General features: G+C 37.8%; 1 protein-coding gene across 1 annotated transcript; it reads right to left on the bottom strand.

Annotated features, from left to right (window-relative positions):
• Positions 1-18,094: 18,094 nt before the first annotated feature.
• LOC138870260 (uncharacterized) lies at positions 18,095-19,723 on the bottom strand. The gene is made up of 4 exons (XM_070148055.1): positions 19,544-19,723; positions 18,713-18,916; positions 18,596-18,611; positions 18,095-18,540 (listed from the first exon to the last, which is right to left on the bottom strand). Exons 1-4 carry the CDS (start codon positions 19,721-19,723, stop codon positions 18,095-18,097), a joined length of 846 nt encoding a protein of 281 aa, XP_070004156.1.
• Between the last annotated feature and the right edge of the window lie 3,315 nt (positions 19,724-23,038).

Genomic DNA, 23,038 nt, shown 5'->3' with positions numbered 1-23,038 from the left:
TTTTGAAAATTTAGTTTATTAAACTTAGTAACAAAACATGGGTTGCTTTTGTAAATACAATACTTCAACACTTGAAGAAAGTTTTTAGGGCTTGTTTCCGCCAACTGATATTGATTATAGGAAAAGACTAACTTGGGTTTATATTGTGGCTATTCTTGTGAAAACAGCCTTCCGACGTCCCAAGAGAACGTTTTAAGGTAATTTAGACAAGAACAGCCCAAGGTGATGGCCATGTTTCAAAAGGTTCTTATTTTGGTCAATTTTGCAAAAATAAGGCCGAACTTGATAGGGGTTGCCTATGTATCTCACATTCGGTGAGAATCAGACCCGCATAGTTCGGTAAGTTTTTACACAACAAGAAAATATGATTTTTTAAAACATTTGACTTATTTGAAATGACCCTTCTTCCTTTCTTTTTTTTTCTTCAAAATTTTGGCAGAGTTTCGGGATTTTATTCTTGAATACTTGAATTTTTCAGAAACCAGGTAAATTTCTCTCTCTTGCCTCACTCTTGGTTTTTCTTTCCCTACTCTAGAGGCCAGTCAACATGCAAGACGAAACAAACATATGCATAAGTAGCACGTAAAATGCATCAGGATGATCTTTTATATTGGGTACACATGTCCTAGACGAACCCAACCCCTATGTTGAGTCCCCAAAGTCAAATGCACGTGATGAAAAAACGTTCCTACTAGGGATCCAACATGAGGCTATGTTATTCTAAGTTCAAATACTGGGTGTATTGTTCTAGACTTGGCTTACCCAAGCAGACAACTCGAGCCGGGGGAGGGGAAGGGGAAGGGCAGCATACCGGGAATACAGAAGCTTCACCGACTTTGCAACTTGTCCGGTTCTCGTTGTAAAATCAGGGATATGACTCTAACAAAAAAGAATCCACGTGAAGCGCACACTTCCCAGAAAATTTAGAAGACTCAGAGAGAAGAATGGTGTCGTAACAATTTTTTATACAGTTCAAACAGTATCAAAGCGGTAAAAAGTGGCAATTAGCACATTAGGCTCAAACACGTAAAAACGAATTTAGATAATAAACAAAAGCCCAAGTATAACAGTTATCCTAAGCTCGAATTCTGAACCCTAAACCAGAAGTTCTGGGTTCTTTTTCCGAGTAGAGTCGCAAGAGCTGACACACCTTCTTTTTTCGAGGAATCAGGAGTTTTTTCAATTAAGGTGACATTATTCAAAATGGGATTATTTATTTAATTTAGAGTCGCCATTATTTATTTACTTTAGAGTTACCATTTGGGATAATGGTGTCCCAAATCACAAGTTTATTTTAAAATTCCAAATAGAAGAAATTGACTCTATTTATGGTCTATGAACACGGAAGACTAAGTAAGGAATTCGGTTAGCCCGGAAGAAGGTGTGAGGCACTCTCGAGTTCCGTGGTTTTAGCATATCACTTAACTATTAATAATTGGCCTAATTATCTGATTTATTACATGTTTAAAAACTTGTGTGCATTTTTGCCTTCTAATCGCTTCTAATTATTTATTTAACCGTTTTTAGTATTTATGGAATTTATTTGAATAAGTCGCGATGTCGCACACTTATTGTTCTTGTACACATTGCGAATTGCATCACGTGAAACACACCCGCGATTTACAACATGTTTATTATTATTATTATTATTATTATTATTATTATTATTATTATTATTATTATTATTATTATTATTATTATTATTATTATTATTATTATTATTTGAAGTTATGGTCAAGTCGCGCGAAACGTGCACTCAAATTGAGGATTATATATCATGACTATGTTACGAGAACTGTACCCATAGTCACGATAATTTTTTTAAACATAGCTAAAGCAAACTACGATATTTAGATTATTTTCCTAAAGCTAATTCGAGATTATTGTAAGGTCTTTGCATATGGATAAGTATAGTGGTATAAGGGGGAAGATTTAGCCTTTATAAATAGCTAAACAATATCAACATTCTGCCTTACATACAAATGTGGGACAATCATGTCATTTGGGGCCTAAGTCCGTATGACGTTGATTCACAGGAAAATTATGAGATGGGTTGAGATCTTGGTGTAAGATCGCATAGACGCATATTGTATACACATTTTATGAATCAGGCACGCATAATTGTGATAGCTGAAATCTAAGAGAGAGTGCATGCGAATTAAGGGTTACTTTATACATTCAGAGTCAAATTATAATTACCAATGATTTAAACACATGTCCATAGAATTCAATTAGTGAGAAAGGATGAACGCATTTATATGTAAGCGACTGTCCTATTGATTCTAATTTGGTTGTTTTAATCAAGAACAATAGCGCAAGTAGACATAAATGCCCAAGTCCTCAATGGGCTTTCCTTGGTGAAGCCCAGAATCTGTCATTAACTAAACGGGCCACTGTATGACCAATTCTATCTCTTAGGCCCAACAGAGAGAATTTAACTTCTAAAATTGCAAAAAAGCTGCTAGAATGGACTATAAAACAAAATCTGCAATTATTCAAGCCCAACATTGATTTGCAATTAATTTGAATAACATAAGAGGTCCATAGCCTAATTGAATAAAATTAATTACATCAATCAAAGCAACCAATCGATTACAAACATTATTTTAACATCCATTCTCAAATGCTACAAAATTACACATCTATAGTTACTACTTTCATTGAGGAATTACCGTGGAATCAATGCACTCTAATAAATAGAATTCATCGAGCTAGCTTTTCAAATGGTGAATCTAAACAACAAGTGACCAGATTCTCAAGTTCATCACCCTTGAAGGCACCTTGCACATGAGTCCTAGTTAAACTCAGTAAAAATTCTAGTAATGAACCATTCATGAGTGATAACAACCAAAATGACTTAGTTCAAATATATTGGTAATACTACATGTTTTAAAAAAAGATGGACATTCAAACAATACTTCATAAAAAACATATTGGAACTATAGAATCAGATATGAACATTGCATAGACAAGTTAAGATTGCATTAAGAATCCACGTGAAGCGCACACTTCCCAGAAAATTTAGAAGACTCAGAGAGAAGAATGGTGTCGTAACAATTTTTTATACAGTTCAAACAATATCAAAGCGGTAAAAAGTGGCAATTAGCACATTAGGCTCAAACACGTAAAAACAAATTTGGATAATAAACAAAAGCCAAGTATAACAGTTATCCTAAGCTCGAATTCTGAACCCTAAACCAGAAGTTCTGGGTTCTTTTTCCGAGTAGAGTCGCAAGAGCTGACACACCTTCTTTTTTCGAGGAATCGGGATTTTTTTCAATTAAGGTGACATTATTCAAAATGGGATTATTTATTTAATTTAGAGTCGCCATTATTTATTTACTTTAGAGTTCCCATTTGGGATAATTATTATGGTGTCCCAAATCACGAGTTTATTTTAAAATTCCAAATAGAAGAAATTGACTCTATTTATGGTCTATGAACACGGAAGACTAAGTAAGGAATTCGGTTAGCCCGGAAGAAGGTGTGAGGCACTCTTGAGTTCCGTGGTTTTAGCATATCACTTAACTATTAATAATTGGCCTAATTATCTGATTTATTACATGTTTAAAGACTTGTGTGCATTTTTGCCTTCTAATCGCTTCTAATTATTTATTTAACCGCTTTTAGTATTTATGGAATTTATTTGAATAAGTCGCGATGTCGCACACTTATTGTTCTTGTACACATTGCAAATTGCATCACGTGAAAAATACCCGCGATTTACAACATGTTTATTATTATTATTATTATTATTATTATTATTTGAAGTTATGGTCAAGTCGCGTGAAACGAATTGAGGATTATATATCATGACTATGTTACGAGAACCGTACCCATAGTCACGATAATTTTTTTAAACATAGCTAAAGCAAACTACAATATTTAGATTATTTCCCTAAAGCTAATTCGAGATTATTGTAAGGTCTTTGCATATGGATAAGTATAGTGGTATAAGGGGGAAGATTTAGCCTTTATAAATAGCTAAACAATATCAACATTCTGTCTTACATACAAATGTGAGACAGTCATGTCATTTGGGGCCTAAGTCCGTATGACCTTAATTCACAAGAAAATTATGAGATGGGTTGAGATCTTGGTGTAAGATCGCATAGACGCATATTGTATGCACATTTTATGAATCAGGCACACATATTTGTGATAGCTGAAATCTAAGAGAGAGTGCATGCGAATTAAGGGTTACTTTATACATTTAGAGTCAAATTATAATTACCAATGATTTAAAAACATGTCCATGGAATTCAATTAGTGAGAAAGGATGAATGCATTTATATGTAAGCGGCTGTCCTATTGATTCTAATTTGGTTGTTTTAATCAAGAACAATAGCGCAAGCAGACATAAATGCCCAAGTCCTCAATGGGCTTTCCTTGGTGAAGCCCAGAATCTGTCATTAACTAAACGGGCCACTGTATGACCAATTCTATCTCTTAGGCCCAACAGAGAGAATTTAACTTCTAAAATTGCAAAAAAGCTGCTAGAATGGACTATAAAACAAAATTTGCAATTTTTTAAGCCCAACATTGATTTGCAATTAATTTGAATAACATAAGAGGTCCATAGCCTAATTGAATAAAATTAATTACATCAATCAAAGCAACCAATCGATTACAAACATTATTTTAACATCCATTCTCAAATGCTACAAAATTACACATCTATAGTTACTACTTTCATTGAGGAATCACCATGGAATCAATGCACTCTAATAAATAGAATTCATCGAGCTAGCTTTTCAAATGGTGAATCTAAACAACAAGTGACCAGATTCTCAAGTTCATCACCCTTGAAGGCACCTTGCACATGAATCCTAGTTAAACTCAGTAAAAATTCTAGTAATGAACCATTCATGAGTGATAACAACCAAAATGACTTAGTTCAAATATATTGGTAATACTACATGTTTTAAAAAAAGATGGACATTCAAACAATACTTCATAAAAAACATATTGGAACTATAGAATCAGATATGAACATTGCATAGACAAGTTAAGATTTCATTAAGAATCCACGTGAAGCGCACACTTCCCAGAAAATTTAGAAGACTCAGAGAGAAGAATGGTGTCGTAACAATTTTTTATACAGTTCAAACAATATCAAAGGAGTAAAAAGTGGCAATTAGCACATTAGGCTCAAACACGTAAAAAAAAATTTAGATAATAAACAAAAGCCAAGTATAACAGTTATCCTAAGCTCGAATTCTGAACCCTAAACCAGAAGTTTTGCGTTCTTTTTCCGAGTAAAGTCGCAAGAGCTGACACACCTTCTTTTTTCGAGGAATCAGGAGTTTTTTCAATTAAAGTGACATTATTCAAAATGAGATTATTTATTTAATTTAGAGTTGCCATTATTTATTTACTTCCAAATCGAAGAAATTGACTCTATTTATGGTCTATGAACACAGAAGACTAGATAAGGAATTCGGTTAGCCCGGGAGAAGGTGTGAGGCACTCTCGAGTTCCGTGGTTTTAGCATATCACTTAACTATTAATAATTGGCCTAATTATCTGATTTATTACATGTTTAAAGACTTGTGTGCATTTTTGCCTTCTAATCGCTTCTAATTATTTATTTAACCGCTTTTAGTATTTATGGAATTTATTTGAATAAGTCGCGATGTCGCACACTTATTGTTCTTGTACACATTGCGAACGCATCACGTGAAAGACACCCGCGATTTACAACATGTTTATTATTATTATTATTATTTGAAGTTATGGTCAAGTCGCGCGAAACATGCACTCAAATTGAGGATTATATATCATGACTATGTTACGAGAACCGTACCCATAGTCACAATAAATTTTTTAAACATAGCTAAAACAAACTACGATATTTAGATTATTTTCCTAAAGCTAATTCGAGATTATTGTAAGGTCTTTGCATATGGATAAGTATAGTGGTATAAGGGGGAAAATTTAGCCTTTATAAATAGCTAAACAATATCAACATTCTGCTTTACATACAAATGTGGGACAGTCATGTCATTTGGGGCCTAAGTCCGTATGACCTTGATTCACAGGAAAATTATGAGATGGGTTGAGATCTTGGTGTAAGATCGCATAGACGCATATTGTATGCACATTTTATGAATCATGCACGCATAATTGTGATAGCTGAAATCTAAGAGAGAGTGCATGCGAATTAAGGGTTACTTTATACATTCAGAGTCAAATTATAATTACCAACGATTTAAACACATGTCCATAGAATTCAATTAGTGAGAAAGGATGAACGCATTTATATGTAAGCGACTGTCCTATTGATTCTAATTTGGTTGTTTTAATCAAGATCAATAGCACAAGCAGACATAAATGCCCAAGTCCTCAATGGGCTTTCCTTGGTGAAGCCCAGAATCTGTCATTAACTAAACGGGCCACTGTATGACCAATTCTATCTCTTAGACCCAACAGAGAGAATTTAACTTCAAAAATTGTAAAAAAGCTGCTAGAATGGACTATAAAACAAAATCTGCAATTATTCAAGCCCAACATTGATTTGCAATTAATTTGAATAACATAAGAGGTTCATAGCCTAATTGAATAAAATTAATTACATCAATCAAAGCAACCAATCAATTACAAACATTATTTTAACATCCATTCTCAAATGCTACAAAATTACACATCTATAGTTACTACTTTCATTGAGGAATCACCATGGAATCAATGCACTCTAATAAACAGAATTCATCGAGCTAGCTTTTCAAATGGTGAATCTGAACAACAAGTGACCAGATTCTCAAGTTGATCACCCTTAAAGGCACCTTGCACATGAATCCTAGTTAAACTCAGTAGAAATTCTAGTAATGAACCATTCATGAGTGATAACAACCAAGATGACTTAGTTCAAATATATTGGTAATACTACATGTTTTAAAAAAAGATGGACATTCAAACAATACTTCATAAAAAAACATATTGGAACTATAGAATCAGATATGAACATTGCATAGACAAGTTAAGATTTCATTAAGAATCCAAAACAAAGATAACAAAGATGGATGAATGCACATACCAGCAGAGAAACAACAATAGAGAAACAAGGAGAGATCCAAACTTTAAAACTAGAGCTCAACCACAACAAAATGAGCATAGCAGCCAAACTGTGAATTTTCTTTAACTCCAAAAGCTATAAAACCCAGAATTTACAACAACAGAGTAGGAATTCGAAAAACATCCTTGAATCTTTTTATTTTTATTTTTTATTTTTCTCTATATTTAGATTGAATGTTTTAGAGTGTCTTTCTTTAAGAGCAACGTATGAAATGAAGAAAAGAGTGTGAGGTTTCTGCCTAGAATTCCAGTCTGTATGAAAGAGAGGATATGTAGTCTTATATAGAGTGTAGGGGGTGTCATATATGAGAAAAAAAGGGAGGAAATATAGGGGAATATGTCAGCTGAAAATTAGGAATAGGCATATTTTTTAACTGAAAAATGGACAGCTATCCTTCAACCTATTTTTCCTATTTTCCAGCCCCTTTTGCTTATGAAATTAATCCCCCTTTTACCCCATATTTGATCTAATTTTTTTGTTTTATTGCACTTTAACCCCTCTCTAGAAGTTTCCTACTCAACTACTTAAGATTCCTGATTTTCTTATTTCTTTTAGCTCCCCTGATATTTTAGTAACTACAACCGCTATCACAAAACTTAGATGAGTTAAAAATCAAAGCACATCAAACAATATTCAAACTTCAACCTATTTTAAGTGCTTAACCTAATTTAAACATGTAATTAACTAATCCTTATCACTTTAGCCTAATTAACTGACTATTATGCATTTGGATTATTGGCCTAACCTGGGATTAACGAATTTAAAATCCTAACTAATCTAGAACATGCTGAACATATGGAAAAACACGTTAACAATCAACTATTGATGCAACCTTAAAACAACTATCAATTGATAAGTTAAGAAAGTTGGCTAGGTATAATTGAAACTATATTAATCATGTCGTTAATTGGAATAAGACTAATCTATAACATGTGATACAATAAATCAAAACATAGAATGTCACTCAGTTAAGTTAATCAGTCAATTAAGTAAAGAAGTGAAAATAAGGATTACCAATAGGAAATGAAAGCTGCCCGAAAAGAGGTATCCAACTAACATCCGACATTGCTACATGAGCATTAATCCACACTTGGGGCGTAGCCAATGCTATATGCGGCGATGTCTGCCATACACCGTCAAAAGGAAACAACGCTATGGGACTTTCATGGTGGTGACCGAAATCTGGTAGTTTGGAATAGTCTCAATACACCTCCAATTGATAACTCTCAACGAGAGTGTTCAATTAGTGTTGGCATGAACCTCAGGTAAGCCGGAATTTAGGAAAACTCGAAATGGTGGTGAATTTAGGTTTTTGTGACTTCTTAGATCCAAAATCCACGGAGTTGTAGAGATTTATGAAGGAAATGGTTTGGGGATTAGGAATGAGGAGGAGAAAGGGATTGTAGGGTAGCGATTTTGGGTCGTTTGGGGACTGCCTGCCGCCGTAGAGCGATTTCTGGCGACGACTTTGAGAGAGGGTGAAAGATGAGAGATGAAAATTAATTATCTTAACAATATGAACTAATAAAAGAAAATTATTAATTTAAAACTAAAAGCTAAAATGTAAAAAAGACTAGGGTATTTTTTGTGATTTTCATTTATTAATTATGCAATTAACATGTGATCAAATCCTAAAAATGCAATTAAAATCTAAAATGCTATGCAATAAAGAATTGAAATTTTTTAAGTTATTTTCTATGTTTTTAAGATATTAAATATGGAAAAAAATGCAACTAAATGCAAACAAATAATTAAAAATATCCTAAAATTCTATAAAAAGTAAAAAGCAATTAAAAATTATTTTTTTGTGAATTTTGTAGGAGTACTTTCGTAGGGGAAAAATTACGTGCTTACAGCTACCCCTCTTTGATCGAAAATATGAAGAGTTTTCGGGCAAAGATAAAGCGAGCAATTACGAGCAATATTTGCCCGTTTGACACTCCATTTGGAAGCATTTTGAAAAAGTTTGACCGAACCTTGCTTCGGAGATTGCCTACATATCCTTGGCTATAAAGGAATCAAGTGAGTGTAGTTTTGGGAATTTTGGTAGCTGAGACTACCGTAAAAGCTGTGATTTCACTGTTGTTATTGCTGCTACTGCTTGCTGAACTCCTTGTTACACCAAAATCAGAATCAAAAGAAGCTAAACAAACCTATCAGCTATGAGTTACAAGATTCCTATCTATTAGTTTTCTAAAGCTTGATCTTGAGTCTTGGCTGGTTCTTCACACAAACTCTGATCTGAATCTTGATACTTGTTAGCTGCAGGTGGTAGTTTATTCTTCTATGGCATCTTCAGATCAAAACGGGACATACAAAGATCGTGACTTCAGTCATGTCTTGAGCAGTCCACATCTTTTCCTCCGCTTCTGCATTTTGGACTCACCTCTTTTCTTTTATTTATTTTGGGTTGAGACTTCTTCTTTTGGTCATCTCAAATCCTGTGCCTAGAGGTAAAATCTGCTATGACACCAAAACAAACAAACAAATGAATTTTTTCTGCCTAGTTTTTACTAGAAAAGATTTCATGAATTATTCTCAACAAAACTCTATACTGCTTCATTATTGAAAGCAATAAAAGGTCGGGATTGGTGTACCCTATGAACATGATTCTTTGGGAATGTTGGAAAAGAGACCGGGGAATGGAGTCTCCATGTCTAAAAATAAATTAACTAGGGAGTGGATACCCTATGTTGAAAAATAAAACTAGGGAGAAGACACCTTATGTCTAAAATAAAATCAATTAGGGAGTGGAGACCCTATGTTGGAAAAGAGACTAAGGAGTGGAGACTCGATGTCTAAAATAAAATCAACAAGGGAGTGGAGACCCTATGTTGGAAAGAGACTAGGGAGTGAAAACCCTATATATAAGATAACATCAACTAGGGAGTGGGGACCCTATGGTAGAAGAGATCCTAGGGAGTGGAGACCCTATGTATAAAATGAAATTAACTAGGGAGTGGAGACTATATGTTGGAAAAGAGACTAGGGAGTGGAGACCCTAGGTCTAAATAAAATCAACTAGGGAAAGGAGACCCTATGCTAGAAAAGAGACTAGGGAGTGGAAACCCTATGTCTAAAATAACATCAACTAGAAAGTGGATACCCTATGTTAGAAAAGAGACTAGGGAGTGGAGACCCTATGTCTAAAATGAAATCAACTAAGAAGTGAAGACCCTATGTTGGAAAAGAGACTAGGGAGTAGAGACCCTATATCTAAAAATCAACTTCAACTAGGGAGTGGAGACCCTATGTTGGAAAAGAGACTAGGGAATGGAGACCTTAGGTCTAAAATAACATCAACTAGGAAGTGGAGACCCTATGTTGGAAAAGATAATAGGGAGTGAGGACGCTATGTCTAAAATAAAATCAACTAGAGAGTGGAGACCCTATGTTGAAAAAGAGATTAGGGAGTGGAGACCCTATGTCTAAAATAAAATCAACTAGGGAGTGGAGACCCTATGTTAGAAAAAAGACTAGGGAGTGGAGACTCTATGTCTAAAATAAAATCAACTAGGGAGTGGAGACCCTATACGACCATGATTTTGAAATTTCTTTCTTTTCTTCTTTCTTTTTATTAAGAAAATGAGAAAAATATGGGAAAGAATTTGGAGAAGACTTCCTTTTTTTTGGAGTTGTTGCTGCTACAGAGTTATTTTTATCCTCCGCACAATTTCTTTTTGGTTGTACCTGCTTCTTTCAAGGTTGCTTTTGGATTGCACTTTTTTCCTGTTTTTCAAACAAAGAACAATTTGTTAGTTTTAAACGATGATTGGTTTTGCGGCTTTGAGTGTTTCAGTCACTTGATCTCGGCCAGTTTCTTTGATGATGATTTCAACATCAATCAGTTGTTTCCTAGATACCGGTTGCATTTCTTGTCTTGGAGAACCTTTCGCTTTTCCAAAACTTTACTATGACGGTTGGTCGCGTGAGGCTTAACCTTTTCAATTTTATTTTGCCTCTATAGGCGCTTCAATTTGATTTCCTTCTTTCGAGAGTTTTAATTTCAAAAAATACCCACCATGGCCAGTCGCAGTTGACTTGATGCCCCTGCCGAGGCTGGGTGCCTTTTTTTTACATATTAGCTTGTATCAAACGAGAGCTCTGTAGATCAGTCTTGCCGTCCCTTCTTTGCTTAGTTTTGGAATAGAGTTAGCCCTAAAGGGATTTAAAGAAAATAAAACAATGGAATGGACATTGAAGTTAGACAAGAGGTATCCCTTTCGGGAAAAGAAAAAAAGGACTTATTTGGAGTACATGCAGACTTCAATAAACATGACATATCTTTTGGACTGGATGCCTAATCTGTGTAAATCGTTCGACTCTCAGAAATTCATCATAACTTTTGTCTTGAAACCGAGAAACCTTGCCCAGGATTGTGTCGATGCCGATGGCCGTGAGGATCCTCTTTTTCGATAAATGGTGCCCTTTGCGGGTTTTCACCAACTGTCCTCTCTCATTTCTCTTCTCAACATTGCCTTATACTGCTCTTTGCGAATTTTCACTAACAAGACTTTGTCATTTTTTAATTTCTCTACTTACCATCACCTTATGATGCCCCTGAGGGTTTTCACCGATAAGATTCTCTCATTTTATTTCTCTCATTTGGTTGTATCATATCCAAGTGGCCATATCCTCCAATTCTTGAACATTTATACCGGTTGATCGGAAGGACTTGAAAATGATTTAGGTAAAAGAAATTAGATTGAATTACAACTTTGGAACCTTTCAGGCGAAATCATCTACCCTAGTTTCAATTTTTGAGGGAATGTGAATTTTTGTTTTGGTGTTACTGAACCCCAGAGAGAGGCTGCCTACGTATCCTTTCGGAATCAAGACGAACGTAGTTCGAGGGGAACTTTGTTTTTGATTCTCCTTTGTCTTTCTTTTCTTTTTATTTCTTTTTCTTTTCATTTTCATCATTTTAATTACCTTCCAGATTCCAAAGAGGGTAATCAAAGAAAAGAAACCGGCTCAAAGGGTTTGCAAAGTGTTGGTAGTGTTTGGATAGCAAGAAAGAAAACCTTCGTCATTGTAACGACCCGACCGATCATTTTGAGATTTTACACTTTGCTCGCCAGTTATCGAGCATGACTAGTCCTGTGTGATATATTATGACTTATGTAAATTGTCGGTTTTGGTTTTCAGGGTAATCAGAATGAATTTGGAAGAACAGTTCTCAGTTTGAAGCTTAAAATTTGAAAGGTTTGACCAAGTTTTGACATGTTAGTATATGATCTCGGATTGGAATTTGTATTATTTGGTTAGCTCCGTTAGGTGATTTGGGACTTAGGAGCGTGATCGGAATATATTTTGGAGGTCCGTGGAAGGTTTAGGCTTTAATTGGCAAAATTGGGTTTTCGACATTTTTCGGTTGATAGGTGAGATTTTGATATAGGAGTCAGAATGAAATTCCAGAAGTTGGAGTAGGTACGTTGTGCCATTTGTGACATGTGTGCAAAGTTTCAGGTCATTCGGGCAAGATTTGATAGACTTTTTGATCGAAAACAGAATTTGAAAGTTTTTGGAATTCTTAGGCTTGAATCCGATGCAAATTTGGTGTTTTAATGTTGTTTTGAGCATTCCCGTCACGACCCAATCCCCGAACCCGGTCGTGGTGGCGCCTCTCGTGAAGACAAGGCTAGCCGGACCGAAACAGAACACCCCTTTTAAATAGTTAATCATCATAAAAGTAATAACATATAATATAATATTCATAAATTGTGGAATTTAACGATAATAACAACAGGAACCATTCCGACACAGCCCAAACCGGGGTGTCACAAGTCATGAGCTACTACAGACTCTGCTATAGGTCTACAAGTATGGAATCCGCTACAACAGTCTGAAGAAAACATAAATGATAGAGGATAAGAGAGACAAGGGGCTGCGAGCATCAACAACTACCTCGTAACTCCAAATCATTGCCTAGTCTGGACAGAATCAGCGCTTAGGTACGGACTCTGCTATACCTGAATCTGCACACACGGTGCAGGGAGTACTATGAGTATTCCGACTCAGTGAGTAATAACTATAAATAATGGCTGAAAGTATGAAAATACGTAAAGGCACAAAACAATTCCATATCAAGCAGTAAAAATAACTTAAAGCAGTAAATCAATGAAGAAATCAAATAATATTCCTTTTAAAACAAGTAAAACCGGTAATTTAACAGGTAAATAACAAGTAGAAATCCACCCCTCGGGCACGGTATCAATCGCTCAGCATAGTATCAGCCCCTTAGGCTCACTCTCAGTACAGTATCATCCCCTCGGGCTCAGTATCAATCACTCAGAATAGTATCAGCCCCGCGGGCTCACTCTCAGTACAATATCAGCCTCTCGGGCTCAGTATCAATCTCTCAGAATAGTATCAGCCCCGCGGGCTACCTCACAATCACTCATATCAGCCCCTAGGGCATAGTATCAATCGCTCAGCATAATGGGTACCCGCGCTCACTGTGGGTGTGCAGACTCCGGAGGGGCCCCTTACGGCCCAAGCGCTATATCAAGCCATCTCGTGGCATCATCACTCGGCACTCGGCCTCACATCACTCAAGCCACCTTGTGGCATATAAAGTATCTCAGGCCCTCGGCCTCATATCACTTAGCATATCCTCACATATGGCCCTCAGCCTCACTCAGTCCAAAAAATCATCACAAGCCCCTTGAGCATTAGTGAAGCAGTAGTTCTCAGCCCAAAACATGATGTAGAAATATCATTTAAGTTTCAAATCCGAGTAAAAGTGGCTGAGTTTGTAAAAGATAGATATCAACATGACTGAGTTCAAATAATAAGTCAAGCAGTGAGGAAACAGTGATAAAAATCCCCGAAGGGTTCAAATAGTTGGCACGAAGCCCAAATATGGCAACTAACCCAAATCATGATGATAACAAATGAATTTCAGTCAAATATTCGGTAAAATCATCAATCGGGATGGACCAAGTCACAATTCCCAGTAGTGAAATACCTCACGCTCATCATCCAGCGCGTATCTTGCCTCAATATAACACTACGATGTGCAAATCCGGGGTTTCAAACCCTCAGGACATCATTTACAACCATTACTCACCTTGAACTGGATAATCTCTAGCTCGCGACACCTTTTCCCCTCAAATCGGTCTCCACGCGCATCGAATCTAACCAAAATCAGAGCGAATACATCACAATATGCTAAGGGAACAATACCCAATCGAAAACAATCGAAAAATATCAAGAATCACGAAGTTGGCAAAAACCCGAGCCTTAGGCCCACATCTCGAAACTCAGAAATTTTTACGTCATCGGGTTCCTTATCTCGCCACGAATCTATACATACAAAAATCTCTCAAATCGGACCACAAATGGCCCATCAAATCCCAAATTTAGAATTTCAATTTCAAGCCCTTTATTTCTTACAATTTGGCTATATTTTCATGAATTTCAAAGATGATTTCACAATATAATCATGTATTTAGTTCATAGGACTTACCTCCAATCACTTCCCGTCAAAACCCCTTTAATTTCCGTTCAAAAGCTCTCAAGGTTACTCAAAAATGGAGGAAAAATAGGTTGGGTTCGCGGATGAAATGTTTTAACATTCTGCCCAGATCACTGTAGCTCCTTCTATGCGATCGCATTAGAGCCCATGCGATCGCATAACACAAATATTCTGCCCCCCAGATTTAGCCCTATGCGATCGCAAAGGCCTCTCTGCGATCGCATAGCACAAGGTCTTTACCCTGTGCGATCGCATGCCTTCCACCGCGATCGCATAGCAAAACCAAACAGCCCCCCAAAATCCTTCTATGCGATCGCAACCCTTGCTATGTGATCACATAGCACAACCAAACAGCCCCCCAAAATCATTATATGCGATCGCAGCCCTTGCTATGCGATCGAATAGAGCAAAATTGCTCTGCACTGACTGCTGCATTTCTGCAGCATTTTCCAACTTCAAAAATTCCCGTTAGCCATCCGAAAAATCACCCCGAGGCCTCCGGGACCTCAACAAAAGCACCCACACATCTTAAAACATTATTCAAACTTGCTCCAATCATCAAAATACCTCAAACAATGCCAAAACCATCAAATTACATCGGATTCAAGCCTAAATTTCTTAAAAACTTTTGAAATACGCATTTGATAAAAAACCCGACCAAAACACCTCCGAATGATCTGAAATTTTGCACACACATCCAAAATGACCTAACCAAGCTATTGCAACTCTCAGAATTCCATTCCGACTCTCGGATCAAAATCTTACCTATCAACCGGAAGTCGCCAAAATACTAACTTCGCCAATTCAAGCCTAATTCTATTCCGGACCTCCAAAATCAATTCCGATCACACTCCTAAGCCACATATCAACCCCCCAAGCTAACCGAATAACAGGAAATCACATCCGAGCCCTCTAACTCCATAGTCAACATCCGGTTGACTTTTCCAAAACAAGCCTTCCTTAAAGAGACTAAGTGTCTCATTTCCTATCAAAACCAATCCGATTTAACTCTAACACACCGAATACCGATAACGAAAACATGAAGAAGCATAAAATGGGGAAAACGGGGCAGTAACTCACGTGATGACGGGCCGGGTCGTCACAGTTCCGAAGGTTGGAATAAGTTTGAATGATGTTATGGGATATGTTGGCTTGTTTGGTTGAGGTCCCGAAGGGCCTTAGGTGTGTTTCGGGTGGTTAACAGATCAATTTTTGGACTTTGGACTTGGCAGATTTTTGCTGGTTTGTGTTCCAGACGGTTTGTTCATTGCGTTCGCAGAAGGGCTTCGCGAAGAGTGTTCTATGAGATGGAAAATTTTGTTCTTCGCATTCGCGAAGGTGTAGACGCGAACGCGAAGGGTGAGCTGAGTATTCAACGCGTTCGCGAGTAGGCAGTCGCATTCGCGGTGGTTGAGCTAGTAAAGGTCCGCGTTAGCGAGTGGGTCATCGCGATCGCGTAGAAGGATTTCTAGGTCTGAGGCAATTGTGCTTCGCGAATGCGAGAAAGCTACCGCGTTCGCGAATGGTTAAATCTGGGCAGCAGTGTTAAATATTAAAATCGAGGGTTTGAACCCATTTATCATATTTTGGACTAGAGACCACGAAATTGGGCGATTTTTGAAGGGAATTTCGGAGAAGTGGTTGAGGTAAGTGATCTTCACTTGTTTTTAGTTAAATTACACGATTTAGTATTGAATTTCATCATTTAATTTGAAGAATTAGACTGGAACTTGGGAAAAAATGAAAGAAAAATTTGAGAATTCTTTTGGGTATTTGAATGGGCAATTGAGGTTGGATTTTGATGAATTTGTTTTGGGTAGACTCGTGAGAGTGTAAGGATTCTATTTATGTGATTTTTATAGGATTTCGAGACGTGGGCCCGAGGCTCGGGTTTGGCCAATTTCGGGATTTTTGATATAAATTGCTTACTTTCAAGTGGGATTTGTTCCCTTAGCATATTTTGATGGTTATGTACTGATTTTGGTTAGATTTGGAGCATAAGGAGACCGATACGAGAGGCAAAGGCATTGCGGGCTAGAGTTTGGACCGGATTGAGGTGAATAATGATTGTAAATATTGTCCTATGGGTATGAAACCCTGGATTTCATATCGTTGTGCTATATTGAGGTGACACACACGCTAGATAATGAGCTTGGGGTCGTGAACCGTTGGGGATTGTGACTTAGTCCATCCCGTATGACTGTTTTACTGCGTATTTGATTGAAAACTGTTTGCTATCATCATGTTTGGGGCTGAATGCCATATTTGGGCCTCATGCCAACTGTTTGGACCCTTAGGAGATTTTTAATGATTTTTATAATTCATTCATGTTTACTCTATTTTAATACTTTAAATGATATTTTGGGCCGAGCATCATATTTTACTGTGCCCGAGTGGCTTTTAGAGATTTTTGACTAAGTAGGGTCGAGGGCCTATGCTGTGATGATTATTATGGGATCGGGCTGCATGCCACAACAGTGTTTTACTGATTATGATTATGAGGCCGAGGGCCTGATCTGTACGCCACAAGGTGGCTTGATATGAGGCCGAGAGCCTATTGATTATGCCACGAGATGGCTTGATATTGCTCTTGGGCCGTAAGGGGCCCCTCCTGGAGTTTGTACACTCCAAGTGAGCGCGGGTACCCACTGTGATATGTGATATAGCCCGAGGGACTGGTATTGTTCCATGTTATTGCCCGAGGGGCTAATTTTGTTGATATTGTGCCCGAGGGGCTAATTTTATGTGTTTATCCTTTTCTCGCTACTTTTTATTTACTTGTTTAACTGTGAAAAAGTTGTTTTAAAGAAGCTCATATTGAACTAAGGTGTTTTTATAAGAGTTCACTGTTTTATTGCATTGTATTGGTTTTACACTGCCTCTTTGTAGCATTTTGCTGTATTTTACGTGTTTTCTTATCGCTCAGTCTTCTTTTATTTTTATTACTCACTGAGTTGAAGTACTCACATTACTCCCTGCACCCCGTGTGCAGATATAGGAGTCTCGATCCTGCTAGCGAGGGCTTATTGCTTCCAACGGGCTATTCGGAGTTCACTAGGTAGCTGCTTGGCGTTCGTAGCCAAGTGTTTCTCCCTCTTATCTTTATTTCTTTTCCTTGTATTGGATTCTGTAATAGACTGTGTACTCCCTTTTCCATACTCTTAGACTTATATTAGATGCTCATGACTGGTGACACCCCGATGTTGGGCTGTGTCTGTTTCCGTAGTTGATATACATTTCACCCTATTTTGAGATTTATCATTACTAATGACTTAATTATGAATTATTATATCTGTTAATTAAATTTGGGGGTTTGTGTCATCTGGTCTTGTCTTCACGAGAGGCGCCATCACGATAGGGTTCGGATTTAGGGTCGTGACAGTCATCCCAATTGGAGCATGTTAAAGCTATGAAAATGGTCAAATGTAATACTTTTTGACTGCATCTGCATTGATAGCTGTCTCGGGGTCATTTCCCTTGATATCTCCCAAATACAGTGTTCCCTTTGGCAACAATCTTCTTATAATGTATGGACCTTTCTAATTTGGAACAAATTTTCTTTTGGCTTCTTCATGATGCGGGAGAATTTGTCTCAAAACGACTTTCCCCAGTTCTAATTTCCTGGGCCGCACTTTCTTGTTATATGCACGAGCCATTCTTTGTTGGTATAACTGCCTGTGGCAAACTGCAGCCATCCGTTTTTCATCAATCATAATCAATTGTTCCAATCGGGTCTTGACCCATTCATCATCCTCAATCTTGACTTCAATAATGATCCGGAGAGAGGGAATCTCAGCTTCTGCAGGTATTACGGCTTCAGTGCCATAAACCAATAAATAGGGGGTGGCCCCAACTAATGTACACATAGTTGTGCAATATCCCAATAGTGCAAAAGGAAACTTTTCATGCAATTGTCTAGAATCCTGAATCATTTTCCTGAGGATCTTCTTGATTTTCTTATTTGCAGCTTCAACGACGCCATTAGCTTTGGGACGATAAGGGGTGGAATTACAATGCATAATTTTAAATTGTTCGCATACCTCCCTCATCAAATGGCTATTCAAATTTGCAGCATTATTAGTAATGATAGTTTTAGGAATACCAAAACTTTTAGGAATACCAAAATGACAAATAATGTTGGAATGCACGAAGTCTACCACTGCTTTCTTGGTGACGGCATTGAAAGTGACTGCTTCGACCCACTTTGTGAAATAATCAATGGTAACCAAAACGAATCTGTGCCCATTTGAAGCTTTCGGCTTGATTAACCCAATAACATCCATGCCCGAAGCAACGAACGACCAAGGTGCTGAAATAGGATGTAACTCTGAAGGTGGTGCCTGAATCAGGTCACCGTGTATCTGGCATTGATGACATTTCCAGATGAAACTGAAACAATTTTTTTTTCATGGTCATCCAATAATAATCTGCTCGGAGGATTTTCTTTGCAAGGACATACCCATTTATGTGAGGCCCACGTACTCCCAAATGCACTTGATTCATGATTTTTTCGGCTTCTCGAGAGTATACGCACCTCAAAAGGTTCAGATCTGGATTTCTTTTGTATAGTACCTCTCCACTCAAAAAGAAGCTACTGACATGCCTTCTGATAGTTCTCTTTTGATTCCCACTGGCCTGCTCGGGATATTCTTTTGTTTTCAAAAACCTTTTGATATTATGATACTATGGCTGAACATCTGGATCCATTTCAGTTATGTTGCAATAACCATGCCTTTCTCGAATTTGGATTTCTAGCGGTTCAATTAACATTACCCGGGTATCGCAGCATTGAAGCCAAAGTAGCTAATGCATCAACTAACTCATTGTGGAATCGAGGAAATATACTTGAACTCAACGGTCTTGGACCATTTGCTGAGATATTCCGCATGTTGCCTATACGGGATGAGTTTGATGTCTCGAGTTTCCCACTCACCTTAGGCTTGCTGAATAATCAAATCAAAATCCCCCATGATTAATAATTCCTTTACATCCAGATCAAATGCTATATTCATTCCCATAATACAGGCTTTATACTCGGTAGTGTTATTTGTATAGAAGAACTGAAGCCGGGCTATGGCCGGATAGTGTTGACCTATGGGCGAAATCAGAATTGCCTCAATCCCTACACCTTTTGCCTTTACAACCCCATCAAAGAATATTCCAAGCATTGACGTTCTCTGCAATCACTTTAATCGAGTTTACTTCTCGTCTGAAAAGTAAGTGCTCAGGGGTTGGTATTCGTCATCGACCGGGTTCTCATCTAGATGATTCGCCAAGGCTTGGCCTTTCATTACCGTGCAGGTGACATAGACTATGTCAAACTCGGTGAGCAGGATCTACCATTTTGCTAACCTTCTGGTGGGCATCGGTTTCTGGAATATGTACTTCAAAAAGTCCATCATGATTATGAGATATGTTGTGTAATCCAGCAAGTAATGTCTGAGCTTTTGGGCGAGCCAAGTTAGGGCGCAACAAGTTCTTTCCAACAAAGTGTACTTGGCTTCATAACTGGTGAAGTTCTTGCTCAGATAGTATATGGATTGCTCTCTTTTCGATTACATTGTGTTGCCCTAGAACACAACCGAAAGAATTTTCCAAGACTGTTAGGTACAAGAACAAAGGTCTTCCCGGCTCGGGTGGAACCAACACCGGCGGATTTGACAGATATTCTTTGATTTTATCAAAAGCTTCTTGACACTCATTTGTCCATTTGATGACCGCGTCTTTCTTTAACAACTTGAATATGGGCTCACAAGTGGTAGTAAGCTGAGCAATGAATCTGCTAATGTAATTCAATCTCCCTAGCAGACTCATGACCTCTTTCTTGGTCTTCGGCGGTGGCAAATCCCGAATAGACTTTATCTTTGTTGGATCTAACTCAATACCCCTCCAACTAACTATAAACCCCAAAAGTTTCCCAGACGAAACTCTGAATGCACATTTAACTGGGTTTAGTTTCAAGTCATACCTGCACAAACGCTCAAAGAACTTCCTCAGATCCCGCACATGGTCTTCTTGCATTCCAAATTTAATGATCACATCATCCATATATACCTCAATTTCCTGATGCATCATATCACATAAGATGACAGTCATAGCTCTCATGTAGGTTGCCCCGACGTTTTTCAGACCAAATGGCATGACCCTGTAACAATAAGTGCCCCTAGGTGTGGTGAAAGCAGTCTTTTCTGCATCTTTTTCATCCATCAGAACTTGGTGATACCCAACATAACAATCCACGAAAGTCTGTATCTCATGTTTGGCATAATTATCAACAAGAATGTGTATGTTTGGCAATGTAAAGTTGTCCTTGGGGCTTGCTTTGTTCAAATCCCTATAATCAATACACACTCGGGTTTTTCAATCTTTATTTGGCACTGGAACCATATTAGCTAACCACGTGGTGTATCGAACCACTCAAATCACACCCAGTTTTCAATTGTTTCGTACCTTCTTCCTTGATCTTATCACTGATGTCCGTTTTAAACTTTCTTTGCTTCTGTTGAAGGGGTGGATAACCGGGATAGGTTGACAATTTATGTACCACCAAATCAATGCTCATCCATGGCATATCATCATAAGAGCATGCAAACACGTCTTTGAATTCAAACAAGAGTTGGATCAAGGCATCTCTAGTTCTTTGATCAACGTGAATGCTTATCATGGTTTCTCGGATCCCTTCTGGACTTCTCAAATTAACTGGCTTGGTTTCATTTAAGTTTGGCTTAGGCTTATTCTCAAATTGTTCTAATTCTAGATTTATTCCCCTAAAAGCCTTATCTTCATCATATTCTGGTTCTTGATTCATTATTTCAAAGTTACACAACATTTTAGGATCTGAGCATGAAGTCAGCAAGCATGTCATATTTTTTAAGTCCGCATTATTAGAACTGAAAAGAAAAAGATAAGAAAAATAGCAAAATTCAGAAAACAAAAAAGGGAGATCTATGGACGATGAAATATTGATTTCATTTTATTAAATTGAAGATATGAGGGTTTACATCAAAATTAAAAGTAAATAAAGTAAAATCATTCGAGTTACACCCTAAAATAACTCGTAGTAGAGAAGAGATGGCAAGACTGAACTACCGGGACTCCCGCCTGACAGGGAATGTGGTAGCTTTCCAATTTTGGAGCTTGAAATCCGGCCCCATATACTGCACCTCGGCATTACTGGTTCCTTCCCTTTGGATGGACCATGGAGACTCATATAGCATTTGTTTCAAGGCTTCACAAATATCATCGATTTCTTCGGCCATGAAGGCATCTTCTTCTTCTTCCACATATTTTGGTTTGACAAATCATTGGGCAAGATATGGAATGGGCCGGGACAGAACCTACTCTTTTTATTTGTGCTTATCAGCCTATTTTCTGTTGGCCTCTGTAGCTCGGAAACCCACATTGAAAAACTTCTCATTGCCGATTGAAGTAATAGGCTCAGTGATGCCCTGCAAAGATACCCTGAGCCCCTTTCCGTGCTTGTACCCATGTCTAATCATTTTGGTGGCAACCATGACCGAAGAATTAGACAAGAAAGGTTGAGGTAATGGGACCTCTTATTCACATTGGTCGGTGACCACAATTTTGAAAGCTTGGTATACAATATGCTCGCTGCCTTCCCCAACTTTGAGACACGGGACTGAAGGGTCCCGGTAGATGGATTGCTCGTCCTCTACATGGGCAACAATTTCTTGATTTTCATATTCAAACTTGAGCATTTAGTGGAGAGTGAAGGGAACAGCTTCGGCATCATAAATCCATGGTCTACCTAGGAGGAAACTGTATGAGTTTTCCATGTCCAAAACCTAGAAGGTCACCTCAAAATCCACGGGGCCAATAGTCAGAATCAAATCAATTTCTCCTATGGTGTCTCTCTCGACCCCATCAAAAGCTCGCACACAGACATTGTTAGCCTGGATTCTTTCTGTTCAAATCTCCATTCTCTGGAGTGTAGAGAGAGGGAAAATATTGACCCCGAACCCACCATATAATATCACTCTTTTCACATAATAACCCTTACATTTGACAGTCAGGTGTAGGGTTTTGTTGTGGGCAGTTCCCTCTGGAGGCAAATCATCGCGGCGGAAGAAAATCCTGTTGACCTCAAAGAATCTTTCAGCCATTCTCTCCAATTGTTCAATAAAAGTATCAACCGGGACATATGCTTCATTCAGTGTTTTGAGGAGAACTTTCTGGTGTTCATCCGAACTTAGCAACAGAGAAAAGAGTGAGACCTGGGAAGGAGTCTTGCGGAGTTGGTCAACTATTGAGTATTTTGAAGTTTTCATCTTTTTGAAGAACTGTTCTGATTCCTCATCACTTACAGGCTTCTTGGTTGGCAACCGTTTATTCCTATTCAGTTTGGACTTCTTTAGCTCTTCTGGACTATGGTACTTCTCGTTCACTTCACCCATAACTTCTTTTCTTTTATATGCAACCACAGTTCTATTGTTGTTCTAGGGGACTGCGGTAGGATCTTTTAT

Source organism: Nicotiana sylvestris, chromosome 6, assembly GCF_000393655.2.
Source record: "Nicotiana sylvestris chromosome 6, ASM39365v2, whole genome shotgun sequence".
Classification (NCBI taxonomy): domain Eukaryota; kingdom Viridiplantae; phylum Streptophyta; class Magnoliopsida; order Solanales; family Solanaceae; genus Nicotiana; species Nicotiana sylvestris.
Note: the sequence above shows the minus strand (reverse complement) of the source record. Positions and strands in the feature narration are given on the sequence as shown.

What these genes read in the sequence shown, in the direction of transcription:
- LOC138870260 (XM_070148055.1), bottom strand. Translation starts at nt 19,723, where the DNA reads ATGCTTGGAATATTCTTTGATGGGGTTGTAAAGGCAAAAGGTGTAGGG. An exon ending in ATATAGCATTTGATCTGGAT is followed by an intron (nt 18,917 to 19,543) that starts GTAAAGGAATTA and finishes CATCAATGCCAG; the next exon opens with ATACACGGTGACCTGATTCA.